Raw genomic sequence first — 24558 nt, 5'->3', positions numbered from 1 at the left:
GAGAGAGAGAGAGAGAGAGAGAGAGAGAGAGAGAGAGAGAGAGAGAGAGATAGAGAGAGAGAGAGAGAGAGAGAGAGAGAGAGAGAGAGAGAGAGAGAGAGAGAGAGAGAGAGAGGACTATCCTCAATGGTGTACTTATGGTAAATCTCAAGAGGAAAAATGGGGAAGACAGGGAAAAGGGTGAGCCATATGGTTGGGGGGAGGGTTGAGGGGAAGGTATGTACAATCAATTATTGATCAGGCCATCTTGGCTATTAATGAACGTATGTACCGCCGGCCCACGTATGTGGGCGGGGGTAGGCAAAGGAAAAAATATATGTAGCGACAGAAGCAAGATTTCTAATTGAGAGCTTGTATGTTGCATTGTTGCCCTGGTTTTCATTATTGGGAATGTATAACAGAAAAAGTAAGGAAATTACAGAAAATATACCATATGATTATGGTTCAATGATGAAAATATGAGTTTGAAATAGTTACTGAAAATGTGTTAACTACTGATCGCTGTCAAAAGGATTTAGTGAATAACTGTTTTGATGAGTATGGATTTTTTTAATTGTGTAACATCTTCTTAATAAAGACATGAGTTGCTCTTTGTATCCATGGTAACAATACTCTACTCTTGTGCAATTGGTCAGCCACCATGCTCTTTGGAGGGCCTGGTTAAAAATAGACCTTTCTCTTTGGCTCTTCCTCGCTCTCTTTTCAACCATGTTTTGCTCTCCCTCTCCATGTAGCTCTTGCTTTTTACGTACATGTACATTTTCTGCTGCTATTTATAAACATATGGCTTCAGTCGCACATGCCCACGCAAGGCCGTTCTAGCAGACCTGGTTGAGTGTGCTGAAGACACACCGGGAAGTCAGCCACCGTGTTATTAACCTATATTCATGAAGCACGTATTTGACAGTGTGTGAGCTTGTGTGTGTGTGAGTGTACATTTGCACGTGTTTGTGTTCAAGTGTGTGTGTGTGTGTGTGTGTGTGTGGCTGTGAAAGTGTGCCCTTGCATGTGTGTGTGTGTGTGTGTGTGTGTGTGTGTACATAAATGCTATGTGTGTGTGAACCACTACTACATCTACTACTACTACTACTACTATTACTACTACTACAACCACCTGAGCCCGAGGACACTAGCAACAAAAGCTGACCAATCAGGATGGTACCAGTACCGTTCAGAATGAGGTCAGCAAGCTGTTCCACCAGTCATCTATAATACAACTAATTTCCATTTGAAATGGATTTTACTCAACTGCATGAAGAATGCCCAAACAATGTACTCTATCGTCTATTTGGATTTGAAATGTGTATGCCTACTTCCTTACTTCGACAAAGGCATAGCAGAACATTAGCTGAAATGTTTGCGCCACATCGATGGACAGTAGTACCTTAATTTCTTCCTGCTTAGCAGGGGAGACCAACGACTCAGGCAAGGATAACTCTAACATGAACGTACAAGTTGACTACAAGTGTTTTGTTTTTCTCATTAAATAAATCTACAGGCAGGATGTGTTAAGCCCCCCCTCTGCCTTGAACAAAACCTGATGAGAATATAAATCGGTCTGTGGAATGTTTGTAGAATCGGGCACTCACACATGCATGCGTTACTTAATGCCCTGTCCTCCTATGGAATGAGACTCAGCTGGCCAGCTGGCCCATGACCATCTATCGACCCCGGACTATGCTGAATGAACATGCATGTGCACGTGTGTGACATGCACTATTGCTATTGTAACTTGTAAAGCATTTTTGTCTTTACGTATTGAATTAACCGTGGCAGTAGGCTTAGTTAGGTCAACATGCATGTGCACATGCTCTATCTGACACACACACACACACGCACGCACGCACGCACGCACGCACGCACACACACACACACAAAGGTATACATGCACATGTGTGTGTGTGTGTGTCTGTGTGTGTGTGTGGGAATGCACATCTGTATGTGAATGTGTGTGTGTTCTTAAAATAGAAGCAGGTCTTGCGAGTGATCAGAGAAAACTGGATCAGTGTAACATCCTCAGCATTCCCTCATGAAGAGTTAATTTGCCCTGCACATGCATATTCATACCTCTCTCAAGTGTGTGTGTTTGCGTGCGCGTGTGTGTGTCTGTGTGTGTGTGTGTGTGCGCGTGTACGTGCAGACTAACGTGTATGCATTTTTATGCTTATAAGTGTATATGCATATGGCAAATACTGTGTGTGTGTGTGTGTGTGTGTGTGTGTGTGTGTGTGTGTGTGTGTGTGTGTGTGTGTGTGTGTGTGTGTGTGTGTGTGTGTGCGTGCGTGTGTGTGTGTGTGTTCCACAGGGTGGGGGACAATGCTGGCCGCCCCAGGGAAATTGCAGGCTGTACTTGTGTTTGATCCATCGTAATAATAAAACAATTTAAAAACGACTTGTAGCCTTAATCTCTTTCTGTATGGCTGCACATTCCAATATAAGACGTTGAAACCATGGCAACCACACACATACTTACACAATGGGAGAAAAAAAACATAATGAAGCCATTATGCAAAATTCTGATGTATGATTTAATTCCCTTTTATATGGTATGCTGCCACACACACACACACACACACACACACACACACACACACACACACACACACACACACACACACACAAGCCCATTTCATTCCCTCAACCCCAGAGACAGATTGGTAGATCAGACCACATGGGACTGAAACATTTGTGTGTTGTACGTCTTGGCACTTAAAAATAGTACTTAGCATGGTGTAGCGTCTTATCCTACTTATCTAGTGCTTGGCACTTGTTTCTATGAACATCTTTACCTTACCGACAGCGATATATTGTTGTTTCTGTTTCTTCTGACAAATGTACTTACTGCAAGTCGCTTTGGATAAAAGCGTCTGCTAAATACCCCAAATGTAAATGTAAATGTAAACACACGCAGACACACTTCCATATATATGCAGGTGCATGTATCCTGTGCTGATTCATTACAACCCAGTTCAGTGTGATTTTCAAACACTTAAACAAATATAAAAGCTTTAGAATTCAATGTTGTAAATCAAATCGACCAGATTCAACAATTCTCATCTCCTTCACTCAGTCTGTCTCTCTTCAAAAAATAGCATTTCATGAATGAATGAATGGATGAACACACTAAATAAAACTATAGTTTCAAAATCAATGACTATGATTATTAGTATTGAACACCTCTAATTCGCCTCTAATATCCCCCTGAGATAGAGAGAGTAAGTGAGAGTGTGTGTGTGTGTGTGGGGGGGGAGTGTGAGAGAGGGCACACTGTATACTTAACTGGAGGCCATATGCTTGCATTCATGCAGAAGAAAAAAATAGAGAAAGATAGAGGGAGCGAGTGGGAGAGTGAGTGAGAGAGAGAGAATGGGAGAGAGAGATCAGTCCCACTGACCCATATAGCCGCTCATTGAGGCAGACTAATTATATATATATTTTTAAATTTGCAGTCAGGGTAAGAAGGTTGACAATGACGTTGATGCCCTTACGAAACAACCGTCAAAATGACAGGAAGTTGTGGGCTAAACTTAGCCAACGGCTACACATTTTAGAATCAGGCGTAGCCTAAGTCATGCACCGATATTACTTTAACGCTACTGCCCGGATCAGTCACAAACTTTAAACCCTTCAAGAAGGTGAAGACACAGAGTGCTTTTACTCCTATTACTAGCCTTTTAGTCAGATCTCTGTATTTGAAGGATTCGCTCTCAAACATTAAACCCAACCTGACGGCCTCATCCAATAAATTCTCATCAAATCCAACATGTCTTGTGATAGACCCTTTTTCCAGAGGTGTCATCATGGGACAAACACAGATTCGCTCATCATCCTGATTATAGGTCTGTTGCTTTTATTTCAACTCAAGAGTTTAACATCAAGAACTCCTTGGTGTTGTCGTGACAACGCACCTCCGTGTGTGCGTGTGCGAGAGTGTGTGTACGTGAGTATGTGTGTGTGTGTGAGTGAGTGCCAATTCCGTCTTTAGTGATATGTTATAGACAGATAGAGACACACACATGCACGCACGCCCCCCCCCCCCCCCCCCACACACACGCACACACACACACACACACACACACACACACACACACACACACACACACACACACACACACTCTCTCTCTCTCTCTCTCTCTCTCTCTCTCGCTCTCTTCTGCTGTGATGATTATAACGATGAGGTGGGCATTCCTCATGTCTTAATTCTCTCCCTCACCTTGTGCTGTTTCCACATAACGGCCAGGGGCTTCACGTCGTGCTTGGCGTGTTTGCCCTCCTCCATGCATTTTGCGCACACGGGAACCTTGCAGTTCATGCAATAAATGCTGAAGTTTTCCGCTTCGTGTTCCGCGCAGGTGGCTGGCTTGCGCGCGGTGGCTGGCGGATGCTGCGTTGGCGGCTGCTGGGCAGCGCCCGCTCTCGCCGCCGCGCTCGCAGCGCTCGCCGCTTGGCTCGGTGGGACCAGGCGGTGCTTGGCGAGCGGACCGCGGGAGGGGTGGCACCGCTGCTGACACGGGGCGCAGTAGAACACATCGCACTGCTCGCAGAACACGGTGGCTTCGACGGGGTTGCGGTCGCACAGCTGACATTTTACCGCGGCCACGGCGCGACTCTGCTGGTAGCGCGAGACGATAGACTCCACGAGCCGGTTCCGGGGGAAGCCCTTGAGTCCCCGCTCATCCACCGAGACGCTGCGGTGGCACAGCGGACACGTGATTGAGCAGTGTTGGCGATGGACACCGCCGCCGCCGCCACCGCCGACCATAGTGGGCGGAAAAACTCGCACCCCGTTCGGGGACTTGAGGCACGGCGTGTACGAGCCGTAGCCACTGTCCGTCTCGCTGTACATGCTCATCTTGTCCATGTCCAGGTAGTCATAGTCCGAGGTGCCCGACGCCCGGCTACTGCTGCCGTGTGGAGGTGTCTCGCCCTCCGGGGTCTGGACGATGATGTTCCGCGCGCACGCCAAACATATGTTGTGCGAGCATGGTAGAAGAATAGGGTCCTTGAAGAGAGAGCCACACACGGGGCATTTAAGCTCTTCGTCCATATTTTGTAATTTCTGTCTTTTTAACCGAGAGATGAAAATAGCTACATGAGCGGAGCCGGAGAGTCGGCTGAGATCACTGAAAACACTCCAGCACTGGTTGATACGGACAGCTCCACTCGAGCCTCCCCGCGCATGCGCAGACGTGAAGGAGCAGAGGATTGGCTGTTCGTTGTGGTTCCCTGCGAGTTGCTACATAGTTGACTGTCCTATCCTATCACTCTTTAGCCTGCACACTATAATACAATATTTACTCGTTTTGTATACTTAAAATGCAGATCGGTCTATCTGAGACCTTAACAAAAAAACCTCTATGAGTAAATTAAGTAAATATCAAAATGATGAAGATGACATCACCGTCACCCGGTAATGTTTTCTGGACCGTTTGTTGCTGCCCTTGAGGTGGTTATCAGCGATTCTTTAAGATGAAGAATGGGGAAATAATTGTGATGATAAATGTTACGCAAATAATCAAATTGTCATTAAGTGCACACACAGCAAGCATTATGAGACCCTCATGAGAACCCTGGTCATCGTGGGCCCCAGGGCCCACTTTGGCTGTTTGTTAATCCAGTCTTGTCAGGCAACTCATTACACTGAACTTTTAATAGGAGCTCGCCTGGCTCCCTCACGAGGGGCCTCCATGCCACCCATAGGACAGCTTCCTCTCCTTCTCCCATCAAGATCTCACAAGGCAACAGGCCCAAGGCTAATACATGGCTATAAACACACACACACACACACACACACACACACACACACACACACACACACACAGCTATATTGCATTACAAGCTGATACTATTCCTTGATGAACTGTCGACGAGGAACTACCAGTTAATATTAATTATATGTATCTCCCTTCACACTGATTTGAATGAAGGGATGACTGAATGACTAATTTGGTTCATCCTGAGCCGTAGGCTGTGAAGAGGAGAATGTGATCATTTACACCTGCAGAATGCTCATAATCTAAAAATGTCCAAGTCCATGCGATGACACATCAATTCTGCAATGGCCATATTCTTTTAGATGGTGAGCCAACTGTTTTCATGTTTCAAATATATGAATCACAGCTTTGATGTTGGCGCTGAATATTAACTTTGGCCTCATATTAGGTTTAATAAAATGCATAATAATGAACCATTCGTTATACATGACTTGAAATAATTTATGAAAATGTGAGAAAATACAGATTGGATTTATGCTTTTGTTTTCCTTACATGCATTGCTTCCACTAGAGGGCACTAGTTCTATGTAGTAAATGAATAAAACCATTCAAACATAAGTGGTAGACTAAAACGTTGTCCCAAGGAAATTTTAATATTTGTACGATTTGGACTTCCAAAGTTTGAGGTTTTTTTTTTAATAGAGTCGAAAACAATGTGTGTTTACCTCTGTCCTTGTCATGGTACCTATTGTTATCGAACAATCTTACCAACAACAAAAATGATCAAACCGTTACGCGATGGAAACGGAAAGTGGTGGATTAAACAAATATATATACAAAAAAGCATGAAGTGGGGATATGGATGACACATTTGGCTGTGCATGTTGATAGCATTTTTTTAATTGAATGTGCTACAATCAATATCTGGCAACATAGACAGTGACATTTTTACTCTACAGCTCTGCAACAGTGCAATGGCATTTTAAGCCAATCATCCCTTTTTTTTAAATCAGTCACATATTTCCTTTAAGGCTTCAATACAATGAGGCGAAATATTAAAGCCCAGTTAAGCTGTTAGTACTGTATACCTCCAGTTGATACATGTGAGACCACATAATCTACACAAAACCCCATCATAAAAGCATTAAAAGTGAAGGATTACAAAACTATACAAGGGGAAAATAAATCATTCAGGTTCTTTTTCTCTAATGCAGCTCAAAAATGACTCGAACAAACGTCGACAAACATAGCATTTAAAGAAATAACACCTTGCCAGCACTCTTACCATAAAGTATATTGTGTTGATCTTTACATTACTGTTCTGAAATGTGCACTTTACAAGTGGTTCTTCTGGCTTCAACAGCTTTCGGCATTATGGTCTGTATTAGTGTGTAAATATTTTCAAAGTAATCATAAGGGGCTATATTTTTAACTAAGGGCCTCGCCGGCAAAAGGGAGCGCCAGACAGAGGGGCCCTCCTACACCAGCGAGGTGGTGCTCTCCGGGTTCACCTTCAGCGAGCGGGTGCTCTTCCTCAGATCCTGCAGCTGCTTGGCGGGCTTGCCCACGGCCTCCTCGAAGCGCAGCTCCACCACGGGCAGCACCGTGTCGTGCAGGAAGGAGGCGTTGTGCATCACGAAGGCCTTCTTCTCGCCGTCCTGCTCGCAGCGCAGGCTGTAGTCCACGTGCTGCACCGCCACCAGGATGATCTCCCGCAGGCTCTCCAGCAGCACCATGTGCAGCTCGGCCACGTACAGCTTCAGGCCCTCCTCCAGGAAGCCCATCATCTGCTTGGTGAAGGCCACCACCGTGTAGCTCAGGTTCACCCAGCAGTCGTCGCCCGTGTACTGCTCAAAGTCGCCGATGCCGCCGACGCGCATTTCCTCCTGCGGAGGGGAGGCCCGGGGATGTGTGGTTAGCACACGTTACAGGTACGTGCTACTGGCGACTTTAGTTTTATTAATGACTACTGATTACGCTCATTATTTTATTGGTCACATAATTGATGCTCACAAACGAAGAGACACCCTTGGATTGCTTGGCCTTTTTATCCTACAATTGAATCGTAAATCTAAAATTGATTTTAATATAAATATAGAGGAAAATATATAGAAGAATAAGAAAATAATGTACATTGTGTACCAATTCATCTAATTTACCTAGGATGCGATCATAAGCCCTTAGTTAATCCGCCCTCCAACAATACGTTGCTTTATCAGTGAGACCCTAAAACAAACATTCACACAGAGAAGCACTCAAAAAACCCAAGCTGGACTCTACCTTTAGTTTGGCCAGGGCCTCTGGGGTCATGAGGTTCATTCGCCGCCACATCTCCTCAGAGTTACGGTGCTTGGTGGCCTCGATGATGATGTCCTTGTAGCTGAGCAGGGCCGTCTTGACGTCCTTTACCAGCATGGACTGCAGCGTGAAGCTCAGGTCCAGGCCAATGTCGCTCAGCTGCTTGCAGTGCTCCTTGGCCACCTTCACGCACTCCGCCGCTGTCGTCAGGCTCTCCTGGCTGTCAAACACCTGGAAATGACAAAGTCACTCGTTAGAAGAGTATTATGTAAAATCAAGAAAATAAACCCTGTTTCAGCGGCCCATTTAGAAGTTTAGGACCAACAACATGGCCACTATAAAGCCATGTTCACATTTTGTTAGATAAACGCATCCTGCTAACTGAGGATCAATATGGCTCAAAACCACCATTGAAGGAAAAGGGAAATTCAAGCCAAAAATGTTCCAGCGACCTCCGGACCATACCAGTCACACCAGAACCAAATTAAGTTTCAGTGACAAAGTCCTCTCTCCGCGAATGCACACACATGGCGTTTCCTCCTCGACCGCCCACACACCTGCTTGCTGAAGGCACTGACAAACATCCTCATGGCCGAGCGGGACCAGACCACGAACGCTGAGTAGCAGCCCGTGTTTCCGGCAAAGTCCATCTCAAACTCCTTGGCAGTCTCCAGCAGGCTAGTGAAGAAGATGTTGCACAGCTTGTGGATGTAGAGCAGGGTGGCGCCCTCGATGCGCAGCTGGCGTATGGCCGTCTGCACGGCCGCTGCGCGGTTCTTCAGGAACAGCTCGCAAGCCTTGGTGGACTGGCCTGGGGGGGTCGGGGGGATAAGAGCATACAGCTCATCAATTGTTAAAAGTTCCTTTGAAACACAAGTTCTGATGTGCGCACATGTTTTCACTTGTTTAACAGTAGAAGGATTGCTTTGATGACTCAATAAGAAGTTTTTTTTGAGATTATGACATGTAAATGAGTCATTTGAAGTGGGTTGGGGTTACAAATACACAATGGTGGATTTCAAAAGCACCAACCACTTATATGTACCCTTTAACAGACTAAATTGTCATTCACGAAAATGAATCAGCAATAGTGAATACTAGCTATTTGTAAGATAATTATTCAAGGCTGGAGCTGGACTCATGAGACAGCTACTGACCTAGTCTGACCAGCTGGGACACGGCCCGGCGGGTGGCCTTGGGTCCGCCACGGAGCGACCGGTCCGGGGACAGCTCAAACACCAGCACCTCCGTCAGCTGACGCACGCGCTCCTCCACCTTGCCCCTGAGCTCCTTGACGCTCTGTGTGACGGGCTGGTCGCGGAGGTACTCGTTGAGTTTGTCCAGCAGGTCCACGGCGCCCTCAAAGTCCCGCTGAGCAATGCACACATCCAGGTCTTCCGGAAGCTCCTGGATCCACTCCATGCCCAGGTCCACCACGGCACCTCCTGAGTCGGCGGGCAGGTCTTCCTCCTCGTCGTCGAAGGGGTTGGTTGACACCTCAGGTCGCACTGGGGAGCTGGGCATCTCCTCCTCCTTCTTGCGTTTGTCCTTGGTGACTTTGTTCTTCTTGGTTTCGTCCAGAATCTCCAGCCATTCTTTTTTTACTTTGCTGTTTTCCGCCTGGAAGATGCGGCTGTCTGGGAACATGAGGATCTTAAACATGTCCTTCATGGGCGGGTGCTCCTTCACGTTGACCACAGCAAAGCTCTCCAAATCATACAGGGCGTTGTATTTATACTTCACCGTACCCCGGCGATTGGGCAGCCAGGTGGCAATAAGCAGGCAGTCGTTCATTAGAAAAGCATGCACTCTCTGGACTGGGTTCATGTTTTCAACATCAAATTCAGCAAGGTCCCCATTGTACACCAAGTGCCTTCCCGGGGTGTCCATGATGTTCTTACCCCCCTCGACTTTCTCTAGTAGTGACGTCAGAGTCCTCTGCTTTACTTCTTCTGTTTCCTTTGGGAAGGCGGCTAGCATCTCTTTTGAAGTTTCATCCTTGTCTGTTGACAACAAGGCCTGTGTGATGCTCTCCATTATGCTCTTCTGCTCTGTAAGAATATGACTGAGCTGGTACATCTCACTCTCCAAGTAGGAGATTTCTTTCGCCGTCTCAATAAACTGCCTGTAATTCTTATAGACATTTTTCTTTAGGTTTTGCGCCGTTTCATCGGCCAATGTCTGTATTTTTTGACGATGCTCCTGCAAATCCCTGTCGCCATCGGATTGCTGTGACAGCTGCTTGACGTAGTTTTGCGGATCAAAATTAGCAGATTCCAACTGCTTTCGCAGCCGACTTCCAGTTTCTGACATTTTTAAACCGATGCCTTCTTTACTTGTACGATGTAGGGGCTGTATACAATCAATTGTAAATCGAGCTAGCTCCCGTCAGCTTGCAACCCAAACAGGAAGCTACAACAAGGTTGACGCCTTGAAACGTCACGAGTTGCAGAAAGTAGTTGGCCGACCATACTCGTCTGCAAAGCAAATATTGCTATTGATTAAAGCTATTTGATACCTATAATAATTGTGAATAATTGATGATAATATATAATTATGACTCTACTTTAACTGTGTACTGGATAGTATAGTCCTATGAACTTGTTATTATGCAATGATTGAATGAGTTAATGGCTTAGAACTCCGGAATAAACTACGTTTCCTAGCGTCCCTTTCGGACCAGTGCAACCACAAAGCGAAACGTCAACAGAGAACGGTCTGAAAGATTTTGGCTCCTTCTCTCAATGTTAGCTATATATTCACCCCTTTTTCAACTGTCGTTTTCATGGACGAATTACTTTTATCATCGTCTACCAGCGCATAGTGATGTAACTTTAACTTTTGTGAGCTAGCTATACTCATTGTTCTGGCCATCCCTGACACTGACACATCATCTATTTCAACATGGACGAAGACTTTATGGTTGCTCTGCAGCTACAGGAACAGTTCGACAATGAATATGAATCCTCCTTATTATCACCAACGAACTTTGAAGAGAATAGCGTTGAGCAAAGTAGTAAAAAACGAAAAGTAGAATCGGGAGGTAATGGTATTCCCTGGACAAACCGAGTGGAAAGGCCGATGTCCATCGTGGATGAGTCCTGGGAGATCTTGGACCCCAGCCCCGATGTTCGAGCCATGTTTTTGGAGTTCAATGCCATGTTCTTCGAGGGGAAGCTTAGTGGAGTCGAGGTCAAATGGAGCCCAAGAATGACGCTGTAAATGACCATTAACCAAATACTATCAATTCTCTGTTCACACACGTACAATCAGAATGAAGCATGTATTTCCCTGATTTAGCACACGACGAAATAGTGATAGCTTGTTGACAAGAAGCAGTAATTGATATTGTCTACATAATTGTATTTGTGTACATTGTGTTTGTTCTGTCCAGTTGTGCAGGTGTGTGTTCTTACGAAGGCCGCGGTGGACTGTGTTCAATTAGACTCAGTGAGCCGCTGTTGAAGCTCAGACCCAGGCGGGACCTGGTGCAGGTAATTGCATGATGTGTTTTATTATTTGCACACTTTTCATTTCTATAATATAGGGAGAAAAAAACGTAGCAAATGCATCACATAAACAGTCAAGGCCTCAAATTCTACCTCACAGCTCTTAGTTATGACTATAAGACCATAATTATACTGTATACAGCAAATTGGTATTTGCCATATGTGTATTTTGAAAGGTTCCTATGCTGCTCAGTGGTGGTTTGGTCAATTATCTATTGAATGAATAGCAATATGCATGTCACTATATCAAGGGTCGCTATATGTAAACATTCACAATATTTCACCCTCAATTTCCCCCCACCAGACTCTCCTCCATGAGATGATCCATGCGCTGCTGTTTGTGACCCAGAACAACAGAGACAGAGATGGACATGGGCCTGAGTTCTGCAAGCACATGGAAAGGATAAACACAGCCACTGGGACCAAAATAACTGTATGTGTGTTGCTATTGGAAACTGTTTTCAATCCCTCGTAATATCTGTTCGCAAAAAAAGCTAATGAGTGGTGGTGTGGGAGAGAATACCAAATGAACCAACCACTTGAAAAGTATATCAACAATTCTATAAATTACATCCAAGAAGGAACTTGTCACAGCTGGCTCATCAGGTAGCCAACCGTATACACACACACACACACACACACACACACACACCCAGTAACAACATATTTAAATGGTGTGTAGGAACTGTATTAACCTTTTCAATGGAAAGACTTTCTCCTCAGTGAAAGGTCATCAGTATTTAAATAGAATCATATCGATTCTATTTGATTTCGATTGTCTGAGATCAAGGTGTTTTAATTAATGTATTACAATTATTCAATCATCCTTTGGAGTGTAATATTAGGGGCCTCGTTTTTGTTTAGCATAGTCTAGGAAGTCTATTGACATGTATGACACACAAACAAATCCATTTGACCCTCTTGCCTTTACTGCCTTTATAAAGGTCTCTATTTACCAGCAGTCATTGTTTTAGTAATTTCACCTTCACTCTTTTTTTATTTGTATCCACCATCTCTCTCCCATCTGGCCAGGTCTACCACAGCTTCACCGATGAGGTCGACCTGTATCGGCAACACTGGTGGAAATGCGATGGCCCCTGCCAGCATCGAAAGCCTTACTTTGGATTTGTGAAGAGGGCCATGAACCGGGCCCCGTCTGCCAATGACCCCTGGTGGGGAGATCACCAGAGGACCTGCGGTGGGACTTACAACAAGGTGAAGGAGCCCGAAGGCTACGGGAAGAAGAAAGGCAAGGCAGAGTCTGGAAAGGCACAGTCTGGCAAGGATAAGATGGCAGAGGGGAAAAAGCCAGTGGGGAACGCAAAACCATCTAGCACAACCACAGCCAGTGAGTAAACTCTTCAAAACCTAACCTTCTACTTTATTTCGCACATTTTTGCTGTGTTGCTAAATACTGTAGGTATTTGGTTAAAAATCGATAATTTATTTTGGTCTTTTGTATTCTAAACTTTCAGGTTCCGGGTCACAGGACATCAGAAACATGATTCCATTTAGTGGGAAGGGCGTTCTTCTCGGGAGGTCACAGCCCTCCGCTTCTCAAAAATCACCAGAGCCTGTTTGGAAAAGACCTTTCCCTAGCCCTGTTTCCTCTCCCAAACGACCCCCATTCTCACCTCCATCCCGAAACAATCTTGGCTCTCCCACGGCCTTTCTGGATTCTCTGGGCAAGAACAGTTCTGGCACCTTGCCCCTAAATAAGCCCCCCACAAAGCGCTCTGTGGGCAACACCAAGTACTTTGTCAGCATCAATGGCTCGCCGGTTAGAGTACCCAAACCTAACAGTGGCAACGTTGGACCAGGGTCCGTCAAGCAACACACCCCCGGAGGACACATTCTAAATGCAAAGCAGAAGTCTGTGAAAGAGCTTTTTGATAGTTTCAGCATAACTGAAAGCCCGAAGCCCTTAACAGACAGCAATGGATACACTCCCTCATCAACCTGGAGTAGCTTGTTGCTTTTGGGGAGAATACACAATTCTACTGATTCCTCTACCATACCCAGGCAACAGGTCAATCCCCCATCTACCCTCTCAAAGTATCCATCCGGGGCTCCCACAATGTCAAAACCGAGCCCTACCAAACCGAGCCAGTCCAAGTATTTTGGCAGTCAGGGTTCTGCAGTCCCCTCCAGGAAGAGGTCGTGGGACGAGCGCGGTAGCACTCGTAATCTCTTGGACTTCTTCAGCAAAAAGGCTGGAGGCTCGGGGTTACCCCAAGGCCAGGCGAGGGTAACGGGAAGCGGGGCCTCCGCTGTGTCCGGTTCCTCTGGAGAGCACCAAAAAACTGCCACTGCCACAGTAACCAGCAGCACCGCCACCACTTCCTCGTCACACTTCCCGTCGTCTTCTGCTGCGTCATCCTCGTCCACTGCACTGCCTAGCACCAGCTCTTCCTCTGTTCCTCTACCGCTGATGGTCAGCTGCCCTGTGTGTCAAGTAAAGCTACAGGAGTCGAAGATCAATGAGCATCTGGACTCCTGTCTTTATTAAGGAGGGCGGTGAATGTGGACAGAATGTCAATACATTGTTGTATCACTCCTGACTTCTGATGAGTAAAAATACAAGTTTGCAGATTCTTTGTTCTTTACCAACTGTTTAATTCAGGGAGTTGGGTTGTAATTTTGGTTCTACTGCAGGTAAGCTCTTAATGAAGTAGAGAGGTACTTCATAGAGTGCTACTAACAATAAGGCGAAGGCACACCATTTTTGCGTTTGGGATTGTTTTAGTTTGTGCCTTTTATTTAATTTTATTAAAATGGACACTAAGACTTGGAGATTGTAATATTATATAATAATATTATGGCAAAGAGATAGCACCAGATATAAAAATCTTTTAATTATGTGCAAGTTCATGTCTCTATTGGAACTAAATTACGGAAAATATATTATATATAATTCAGCCTCTGCTGTAGCACAAACTATATCTACCTCTATTAAAGGTTAAAAGGATAGTTGGGACTGCCATTCTTATAGATTTGCTGATCTGTAGCCGTCACAGGTGATGTTTCACTGCTCATTTTGGTGCTATCACATTTCAACCGGGCCAGCTATGGTATCCGCTTCCTTTGTCCATAAGAATTCCCAGTGCATTCTGCTTTGGCAAGCATTCGCAAGGGCGTGTGCATCTGACCTTGATGGGCAATGAATGAGGATGTGCCAGTTTAATTGAATCATTCACATTTAAATGTTACTATGTGGTTAAAAGGTTTTATAGTGGCAATTCTCCTCACTTTTTTTTGTGGAGGGCAAATTATTGAATTGCTACAATATAAGAGGATGTGAATGCTACTTGTTATATGTTGTTTTTTTTTTGTTTTTTTTGACATATTTTTAGATGTATTGAATTCCTAAGCAAATAAAAGTTTCTTTTTTAAAATGTATTCTATTTTGTGGAAGAACCTTGTGTTGAACCTAACATATGGCCATGGAACTGGATTCTGTGTCACCACTTATAACAATTGCCCTTACAGAGAAGGTTTTGTTAATAAGCTTTGCTCATTCTGTCTTTTTTTCAGAACACTTTTTCCCTTTTTGAAAATTGGATACAAGAATACGATTATTATACGATTTGACCCAACATTTTTAATTTACTTAATTTAAGAACCAAACCGGGCTGTACGCTAGCCACCAGATGTGCTAGATCTTCAAGTGTCTTTCAAGTGTTGTTTCTTCAGGTTGGGAATCAATGGGGACATCTGCCAAAGGAAATTCGGGGACTAGGGACAAAACAGAAAGGGGGAGTGATGGATAATGGAGGAAGATTGATGTTAAGGACAGCTGGTGACTAGGGCATCCAGTTTAAGGAAGGGTGTGATGTGGGGGGGTTGGAGAGTAAGAGTCAAGGGTAAGAATCAGAATGGGCAGGACAAATGGGTGGAAGAGTGTCTTAGAGAGGCAGGCTCAACATAACAGACAGACTGATAGACATGCCATGTTCCCAACACTTGGCTCTGTGTGATTGGATGGTAACACAAATTAGTTAAGCACGTGAAAGCCCATTATTAATATCCATTCTTGAATCATGAAAAACCGTTTTCTCTTGCCCTTCCTTCCATGGTACATGATTTAGATATAGATTCCAATCTATAGACTTCTGATCTTAAGATTTTAGGGCATGGTGAGGTGGAGGCATGCATTCATAATGGACTCCTTGATGCTGGAGTAATAGCAGGTTAAACACAGGTGTGGTTCCCAAAAAAAAAAGATTGGGACAGGCGTGTTTACTAAGTCTGCCAGAGCTGCAATGCCTTCCTGTGTTTGCTGGGGAAAACAAAGACATCTTGGCTTTGCCGTACTTCTCCCTAGAAGTTAGGGAAAGAAAGGAAGGAAGGAAGGAAGGAAAAAGATACAACAACTGGGACAGTGACTCGGCAGCTGGTCACTATCACTGTCTTTATTTCTGTGACCACCCCAAGTCTATGCTCCAGAACAATGAAATCAATGAGTTAACTTTTTATTTGGAACACCAGTGTTGTAAACATTGACATTGCACAAGCAGGCAAATACATAAACATTACAACTTCATCTTGGTACATTTATCTTTTATAAAAGGTTACCCATTACCCAGTACACATACATTAAAAAGGTTACAATACCTATTTCAGATGGCTGAAAAACTAAGGAAATGTTAGTCAGTAATGGGTTTTTTTACCAAGCAAATTATTCAGTCATTTCACACAGTAACAGTAACTGAATCCCGGAATATGTCAGCCAGTATCACTATTTTGAGACAGCTGTTATGTATATAACATATTTCACAAGGGAAAGAAAACTTTACTGAGAACATAAAGATCAGGCTTATCAGGAGAACTATAGCGTCTTTAAGCCTTAACTGATATATTTTGGGCTACGATAAACCAGCCTACACTCAATGAGTGACTTAATTGTCTCTTTTAGCAAGGCAGACAGTTGAGCCACAGGTCTGATTAACAAAAGCCCCTAAATGGTCTATCATATCTGGTCCCCCCCCTCTCCCCAGGGGGTACAATCATACATCTAATCCCCTGATCTGGACCATGGCTCAGAACACAGCTCGACCGGGATGTGATCACTGGTGCTCCGCCCTTCATTTCCACAGTGGTGTGTCTGATCTCCCACACTGTAAACAGCAGATAGATACTTGTCTACATGATTGTATAATCTTTCTTTTCCTTTTTTTTGTTACATTTCCTGCAAGGCAATTTGCTTGTATATGTCTGGACATTTTGATTGCCATTTAATTAAGGCACATCGATACATATTTATTTTCATATGTTTTATTTGACTTTAACAATATGTAATTGGATAAAATCAATTAATCTAAGCTGCTGCAATGGCATATTTCTGTGTGTTTGCACGTGTGTCGTGTGTGAGTGTGTGTGTGTGTTTGTGTGCACATGTGTGTGTGTGTGTGTGTGTGTGTGTGTGTGTGTGTGTGTGTGTGTGTGTGTGTGTGTGTGTGTGTGTGTGTGTGTGTGTGTGTTTGGCAAATCAAATGGTCTTCTGTTGTGTGGGGTGTGCATGTTGCCATTGTGCCTTTATTTCAAGGTTGTGTTATGTTGTGACGGGCCACGGCTGGGGGTGGCAGACCCCCAGTTTGGGGGTAAAGCCCACCATCTGTCAGTTCTATGACACTATTGTTCACTCGTGTTGACCTCCCCAGTAGGCCTGCACTACCACAAATAAAGAGTATCTTTAAACCTAACCATTATACCATCAATAGTAGCATATGTAATTATTGTTACAGGAGATGTAAATGTAAAGATCATACAAATACTGCCATGGTCCTGGTGATATTCTGTTGTAATAAGCTTTTATTACATGTCGATATGTTGCCAAATACGAGACACATAAGGCTATAACCTAGCTGTGAGAAGAAAACTTTTAAAATTGCCCTCAACTATTGACTATCGTTTTTAAATCTGTCAAAAAAGTTATGAATATTCAATCATCGCCCAGCCGTCTATGCTCGTCACGCGGACACGCCCACTCAGCCACAGTGTTAAAAGGACAGGAAGTGGATTTAGCTACACCTCCAGATTACTGCCTGGGCTTTTCTGGGCGAGGGGAAACCGCCGTCGTTCAGTTTTTTTGCGCAGGAGATGGTTCTACATTGACATTATTTAACGATTAGAAACGCGGTTATCCGTGGGAAGTGCTTGTTTTGTCCGGTCCCCCCGTTTATAAGCGTAATAAACGATGAATGGTAAGTCGGCGAATGGTACGGCGGGCGGCATGGCCTGTATCGACGGGCTGCCGCCCCTGCCGAAGAGCCTGAGCGGCTTGTTGAACTCGAGCGGTGGCTCTTGGCGAGACATGGAGAGAATGTATGTGAAGAAAACCATGATCCAAGATGACCTGAGCCGAGGACGAAACAACACCGACCATTTTCTGACCAACAAGCCGGCCAACCTCGACGCGGCTCTGGCACTGCTCCGGAAAGAGATGGTGATTTGCTTTCGCATGTGTTTCTCTAACCCTCCGAAGTGTTTTTTTATGATCATCATCTGTAAAACGTTGAGATTGAACAAAATCCGTGTGTTAAACTGCTGGATATGTTGCGATTGGGACTGCAGACGATTCCAATTGTAGGCCTATAATAACTGGCAGAAATACATAGTTGACATTAGGAATAGCCTACAGTTTTTTTGAGTCGAACAGCAGGGCTAACGTCTGGGAATGATTTCTCTATCCACTTCAACATAGCCTGTACCCATCCCGAGGTTTGATTCTGGCCAAATCCGGCCATTAGAACCGTTGAATTTCAGTCAGTGTCCATGTTTTATAACTATAGGCTATACATAACTCATGGAACAATTAAAAGATCTAGTATTGGCCTGTGCACTACATTCAGAAGCCCCCCTTACCCCCAGACACATTCGCAGCAGGGGGGCCCGCAAGGGGTTCCAAGTGGCCTCTATCATCAAAAAGCAAACTGAACGTTTTCTCCTTTCGTCTTTCTTTTTTCAGTGATTTAAAAACACCTCTCAGTGTGGTGAAATACCAAATTCGGTCTAAAGACATTAAGGGATCTTTCAGACACTGCTTTGTTGGCTAGGGTTGGACTGCAATGTGCTAACATTATTCAAAGAAAACACAACTGTAGCTAATGCTGTCATTGTGGGTTAAAAGCTGTTGTTCACCATAAAAAGGACATAATTATGTATTGCATCATTATCCTCAATAACAAAGGCAAACACTTTTTACTCTCCTAGAAGTAAGCCTATTGCCTATAGGTTGACTGGTTGAGGGACGTTCCCATTTGATGCTGTAGTAGAGACCTCAAAGGCAGCATACCTCAATCGTGTTCCACATGTTTTGTCCATGTTAAAGGGGTAAATAAAATAATGTGTGTGGGTGGCAACAGACTGGCCTAGTGACCCAGGTCATGCATGGGGTCAATTGTAACAATCTCCAATGCTGGCTGGGATTGAAGATTTGTTGGTTTGTTCTTGAAATAATCATGCCGTTTACACCTCATTCTGTAGTTTTGGTATATTAATGCTGAATAAGTAAAGGGACTTTCGGCAGGTTTGTTTCACCTTAATTACCTCTGCTGGTACAGCGATGATTTCCTGTGGGAGTTAAACCTGCCATTGCACCATACAAACTGGAGCCAACAGTCTGCTTGTTTTGTGGAGCCTTTTGTGTAGGTGGTAAAAAAACATTGCATAGGGCATCGCTGTGGCAGTCAGTCAAGCTCATAACAAGTTTTAATTTACAGGAAGGCCCGCAATCGCTGCCCTGTAAAGTTGGCTGATGTATCCATGTGGTGTTGTGGATATTCATGAGATTAGAAGAAGTCAACATTGGCTCCTTTCTTGGCTTGAGGCATAGGCCTACATTGTAGTAAACGGTACCTTCACATGATTGTTGTTGCCAATTCAGATTGAACAATGAATACTGCCATCTGCATGGTCATCTTATCCAAAATATGTTTTAACTGGTTAATGCAAAAATGCAACCCCATCCTCGCCATGGAAGCATTTTGGTAAAAGAAAAAAATATATAGCATTAATTAACCCCATCAGTTACCCAGTCGTAGGTTTGTTGACGCCAGTCAGTGAGCAATGTGACACATGTGACACAACAAACCAATGTGTTTTAATGTTTCCTTCCCTCATCATCACGCTCTCTTCGTTGCCCCTCTTCCCCCTCCAAGGTGGGCTTGCGTCAGCAGGACATGTCGCTGCTGTGCCAGCTGTGGTCGCTGCACGAGTCCATCCAGGAGTACAAGGGCAGCTGCCAGGACCTGAGCGCCGCCTCGGGCCTGCTGGAGAACGGCTACTTCGACGAGGACGACGAGTACTACGGCGAGCCCGGCGCCACGCCCACGGGCGAGCTGCCCCCCGACAGTGACGACGGCGAGGGCATGGCGGCGGCGGTCCTGGGCAGCGCCGGGAAAAACGGGAGCGGTGGCGGCGGAGGGAAAAACGGCGTGGAAGGAAGTAAGGAGGCTGGAGGAAGCTGGCTTCAAGACTCGTTCCACGTCACCATTTGAGCGCTCTTACGGGCGGCCGATACGAACACAGACACACAAGATGTGATGGTTGGGTTGGGTTTGGTGGACGATGGAAGATAAGGATGGCGTTTCCCGGGGACTGGCTGGAGGGGGTTGGGCTTTAAGCACCCCGGGACTTGGTAGGCCTGGGATGGATGTTAAAATGGACCAAGGGAATCGTCTCGTGAATCTTTCCTCACACAAGCACACGAGGGAGAAGGAAAAATGCTTGCGTTGGGGAAAAGCTTGGTTTCATTTTGAGGGACGATTTGTTTAGTTTGTTTTCTTCCTCTTCTGCCTGACCCGGTGCCGTATGGATTCTAGGGAGGAGAACTATCAGCCTCGTCTCAATCACATGGGACTGGAGTTTGATTGGGTCTTTCATCTTTTTTTTAAAGACGTAAGACTGTTCACGTCCCAAATTGAGGCAATACTCAAATGCATTGTTATTTTCCGAACTGCTCTTCTTCAACTGTATTCTCTTTTTCTAGCCTATCCTTCAAACTTTTTTATTTTGGACATATAAAGATATAAACAAATTTATATTATTTATTATCTAATATAAATATAATTTTTCTTTTTTCAACTATTAAATTCTCAAAAAAGTACTAAAAGTCGTTTGAGGATTACATGTGTCCGTTATAGCATTTAGCAGGCTGGGTACCTTAATCAATGGAGATGTTGTTTCTGAACCTGGACATTTGAGTTGGCTGGTTGGTGAGAAGACATGATCGATGCTTAGGAACTAGAGTGGTTATGCTTCTAGTACTATAAGGTAAAATTATGTCCATATTACACAAACCAAGCCTTTGATTAATTGGATACCTTGCATAAGGCATACAGTAAGTGATGTGTTTGCACTGGTTCCCCTCAACATGTAGCAAGTTATGTTTTTTCTGAAATATTCCAAAATCCTAGCATCCGATCATTGTCTTGATCATCACCCATAATCAGTGGGTAAACCATATCGCCTTTTTATCAGCTGAATACAGGGTACTTTTATAACCAGCGGAGAATGTTTCTCCTGCTTGTTCATACTATAATATTCTGTATGAATTATACTAGCAACACATACTCTGCAGCATTTAGCCAGTCAAAGCCTATGCTTTAGCCACTCCAAATATGCAAACATTTGGGTTATATGCGGATGTACGCACCAAGGCGTTGGTGCGTGTTTAATTAGCATGGTGGATTTAATGCATTCTTTTAAAAATTGGTTGACGATTACTAGTGTAGTAGTTATATTGCAACACCAAATATTTTCTCCAAGTAAACATTTGTCATGTTACTGTGGTCAATAATGCAAAAAATGAAGTTACTAAAATGTTTTTCTCTTTTGAAATGGACACCTCCGATATCCTATCTTGACTGCCACCGCTAATTATTTATTTTTTTGAAAGCCTAGAATAGGGCCGTCAAGGTTCCTGTAGCCACCTTATCAATGCATCTCTATTTCCTGGCATAATCTTACAGCATATTTGAGTAAAGCACTCGCACCAAAAATCACAAGTTATCTGAACCTTTCCATTGTCATTCTCCATAGTACAGGCTGAAACTAGCCACAATGTCTGGACATTCCCTTTTATGTTGAAGAGAGGAAGGAAATTACCAATCTTTCGGATCCCTAAAGCAAGGCCAGCTGCTTTAAATACCAGGACGTTTTTATTTTGCCATCTCTATAAGATTTCTACCTAACCTGTTGCTGACATGTTTTCAATGATACTCTGTAGGTGACTACTAGGTGTGTTGTCATCTTACCATAATGTAGCTCGGTACACACGCATTATCGGTGCCATCTTGGTGTCAATTGTATTGACACCAAGAGGACATCCAAAAAACACTCAAGTAAAATGAGTGTGTTGGTGTAACCAGACAAAGCAATGTTCAGCGTAAAATGCCCTTTGCATTGCTTGTGCCGCAATTGGTAATGTTGTTCGAATGCATTTTATAGTTACGCAATTGTAAGGAATGTTTCAACAGCAATGTACATTTTATATAAAGAAAAAGGGGCTTAACATGTGGCTGTACAATCTGTATTGGTGTGACTGACATGCAGCATAATGCTGAGGCCTCATTTGGCGTAAAGCATAAGGAGCTGAAATTCCTACTTTGTAACATTTTTATTGGAAAGTAATGCAGTATAGTATTGAATTAAGTACTGACCTAATCATGCAACCTCATTCAGGGTTGTGATATCATTTTAACTGCACAACGTATCAAGCACCCCCCTGTCACAGGCCCACAACTGGAAATGAGCCAGCACTAGGTAGTCTATCAGGAGAAAATTAATGTTTTCCTTGTGATCCTTTGTGGCTAGACATTCATTGTTGCAAATTTTAAGTCCATCCAGACAAAGTCCCACCCGGCTCCGAGAGGCTACCTGATAATACATCTCTATAAAGACTGTGTACTTTTGAGAGTATTACCACTTACCTCACACGTATCCGATGGTGTCCTAATAAACCAACAGATCGCCCAAACTGCTTGAAAGTAAACTTTCCAGCTCGGCCAATGTATAAAATAATATAATTCCCTTTGCTTTGTGGGAAAAAACAAAACCCATCTGACTTGTAAAGCCTGTTATATCATAGTGCTTAGCCTGGTAGCAGAGTTCACTCGATTTTTGAATCAGGTCTTTCCTCGCATGGCTCCACAGCGTGTGATCAGTGCCTTTATGAGCTCTCTGGTCAACGGGCTGACTGCCTCTGTTATGGTTCCAAACGCTGGTCAGAACAGTGGTAACACATTACAATTGGGGTGCATTGATTTACCATTAATTAACATTATTTAATGCATACATTTTAGGATTAGGTTAGGATTAACCCTAACCCCTATTCTAATGATATATTATAATGCTTATTATTGCCTCAACTAATGTTAGTAGCTGGTTAATAAAGTCCCCTTATTGTCAAATGTTACCAAAGAAATTATGTCAACACGGAATCAATGTTCTCATGTTTGATGTACTTGAGATGCACCTAGTTTAACCTTGCAGAGGTTTTTGTGTCAGTTTGTTATTGCATAAGCTAAGGTGATGCCCACTTGTGCTATTTCTCGTTTTGAATGGTATGTCAGACAGTTTCTTTGCACACACCTTGTACTTCGGTTTTGATGTCTTCTTTGGTCCCCAGTACTTGTTACGAGTTATGATTGTTATTGAACAAGCACATAGTGCTCAATGTACTGTATTGGTAATGTAAAAAAAATGAAAATCGAAGCCAGCACAGCAAACATATGTAATGCAAGCCTTAAATTTTACACCAGCAAATGGTAATTCAACAACAGTCCGACTATTATTATCAGTTGAATAGTATGGCTGTAGATCACTCAAATTGTATTAGACCAAGGATTCCCATAAAGGAAGTGAATGAAAGTCAAATTAATTCAGTTATGCACTTTTGCCATTCAATTTGATAACGCCTGTTTTATATCTTGAGTGTTATTTTGGCATAATGAATTGTGACAAGAATTCATCTCTATCTGTACACCCTAAATATCAACATTACTCGTGCCAACGTGTAGCCAAATATAAATGCCAATAACATGGACATAAATCCCTGAACTGACCGAGAAATGGAAATGATGAATGTGTCGGTATCTTTACTTTAAAAACAGAAAACAGTACTGAGTATTCAAGACATAATGCAACCCAATCAGGATATAGCAAAACCTGTTAACCGATTTCTATGTATACCATACATCATTATAACCATTAGTTGAATAGTATACCAGTGTCTTTTTTATTTATATATCTATATATATTGTTATGTGATCACTCTAGGGCTGGGTGATTATTTGTTCTGTTACGGTATACCTCTACAACGTTCAAATGTCCACCTTCCCGGGACTTCATGCAACAGTATCAAAATGAACATTGAACAACGATAAGGACAATGAAAAACCAGGAATGGTGGAAGAAGAATCATGTGAGACAAAACAAATTTAAATATGACCATTACCTATACACTTTAATAATGTTATACGATTGAAAATGATCACCCAGCTCTAGATTGCGATACAATTCCTTCAGTTTATTGTAAGCTTTTGCAGCAGCGGTGTTATCAGTGAATGACCATACTACTGTTTCTTCGAAGATTGTTTTGATGTAATCTTATCATAGACATGATACCTTAAAATGAGTTTAATAAAAGTGAATTGATACTTTTCCTGTTACAAGTGTGTTGGTTTTTTTGCATGTGAATTATCCCAAAAAATATTCTCAGATGTTAAAATGCCTTTCAAACATGAAGTTGTGCGTGTCCTCTTTGCACCCTACATTAAAACATAATGAAGATAAATAAATAAATAGGAAAAATATGCCTTTCTGCATTTCTCTCATCCCTCTTTCATCCTTCCTTCCCTCTGAGCCATGACACCTGTTGGAGGATTAGGAGCAGATTAATGTAATCTTGGTTTAGAGATAATCCAAGGTCACTCTATCAACAGAGGGTTTCACTCTCTCTCCACACATTGACGTTGAGAAATTGTGTAACAGAATCTTTACATCTACAGATGTATTTGAAAATACTGCTTTATTGT

General features: G+C 43.5%; 4 protein-coding genes across 4 annotated transcripts in view; 2 read left to right on the top strand and 2 right to left on the bottom strand.

Moving 5' to 3' along the window:
• trim67 (tripartite motif containing 67) overlaps positions 1-5047 on the bottom strand; it is a gene marked incomplete at both ends in the record, with an annotated part of 33063 nt that extends 28016 nt beyond the window's left edge. Inside the window, one exon of the mRNA XM_079754102.1 lies at positions 4214-5047. Coding sequence (XP_079610228.1) covers positions 4214-5047 — 834 coding nt within the window. The remainder of the gene's footprint in view (positions 1-4213) is intronic.
• Positions 5048-6517: 1470 nt separating this feature from the next.
• On the bottom strand, positions 6518-10406 carry exoc8 (exocyst complex component 8). Its single transcript, XM_079753222.1, has 4 exons — positions 9170-10406; positions 8570-8823; positions 7995-8243; positions 6518-7600 (listed from the first exon to the last, which is right to left on the bottom strand). Exons 1-4 carry the CDS (start codon positions 10323-10325, stop codon positions 7193-7195), a joined length of 2067 nt encoding a protein of 688 aa, XP_079609348.1. The 5' UTR covers positions 10326-10406; the 3' UTR covers positions 6518-7192.
• Positions 10407-10719: 313 nt separating this feature from the next.
• On the top strand, positions 10720-14920 carry sprtn (SprT-like N-terminal domain). Its single transcript, XM_079753949.1, has 5 exons — positions 10720-11230; positions 11407-11506; positions 11826-11954; positions 12554-12869; positions 12997-14920. The coding sequence occupies exons 1-5, from the start codon at positions 10917-10919 to the stop codon at positions 14028-14030; spliced, it is 1893 nt and encodes a 630-aa protein (XP_079610075.1). The 5' UTR covers positions 10720-10916; the 3' UTR covers positions 14031-14920.
• A 2632-nt stretch (positions 14921-17552) lies between these two features.
• fam89a (family with sequence similarity 89 member A) lies at positions 17553-24189 on the top strand. Its single transcript, XM_079753667.1, has 2 exons — positions 17553-17966; positions 19681-24189. Exons 1-2 carry the CDS (start codon positions 17718-17720, stop codon positions 20017-20019), a joined length of 588 nt encoding a protein of 195 aa, XP_079609793.1. The 5' UTR covers positions 17553-17717; the 3' UTR covers positions 20020-24189.
• Positions 24190-24558: the final 369 nt, after the last annotated feature.

Source organism: Pollachius pollachius, assembly GCF_949987615.1.
Source record: "Pollachius pollachius genome assembly, chromosome: 16".
Taxonomy (NCBI): domain Eukaryota; kingdom Metazoa; phylum Chordata; class Actinopteri; order Gadiformes; family Gadidae; genus Pollachius; species Pollachius pollachius.
The sequence above is the reverse complement of the archived record's forward strand: the minus strand, read 5'-3'. Positions and strand labels throughout refer to the sequence as shown.

Excerpts from the sequence above, each read along its gene's own strand:
- fam89a (XM_079753667.1), top strand. The coding sequence starts at position 17,718 with ATGAATGGTAAGTCGGCGAATGGTACGGCGGGCGGCATGGCCTGTATC. Across the intron at positions 17,967-19,680 it reads CACTGCTCCGGAAAGAGATG|GTGGGCTTGCGTCAGCAGGA; the intron begins GTGATTTGCTTT and ends TCCCCCTCCAAG.
- exoc8 (XM_079753222.1), bottom strand. The coding sequence starts at position 10,325 with ATGTCAGAAACTGGAAGTCGGCTGCGAAAGCAGTTGGAATCTGCTAAT. Across the intron at positions 8,824-9,169 it reads GTCCCAGCTGGTCAGACTAG|GCCAGTCCACCAAGGCTTGC; the intron begins GTCAGTAGCTGT and ends CGACCCCCCCAG. Across the intron at positions 8,244-8,569 it reads TCAGTGCCTTCAGCAAGCAG|GTGTTTGACAGCCAGGAGAG; the intron begins GTGTGTGGGCGG and ends TGTCATTTCCAG.
- sprtn (XM_079753949.1), top strand. The coding sequence starts at position 10,917 with ATGGACGAAGACTTTATGGTTGCTCTGCAGCTACAGGAACAGTTCGAC. Across the intron at positions 11,955-12,553 it reads CCACTGGGACCAAAATAACT|GTCTACCACAGCTTCACCGA; the intron begins GTATGTGTGTTG and ends CCATCTGGCCAG. Across the intron at positions 12,870-12,996 it reads ATCTAGCACAACCACAGCCA|GTTCCGGGTCACAGGACATC; the intron begins GTGAGTAAACTC and ends CTAAACTTTCAG.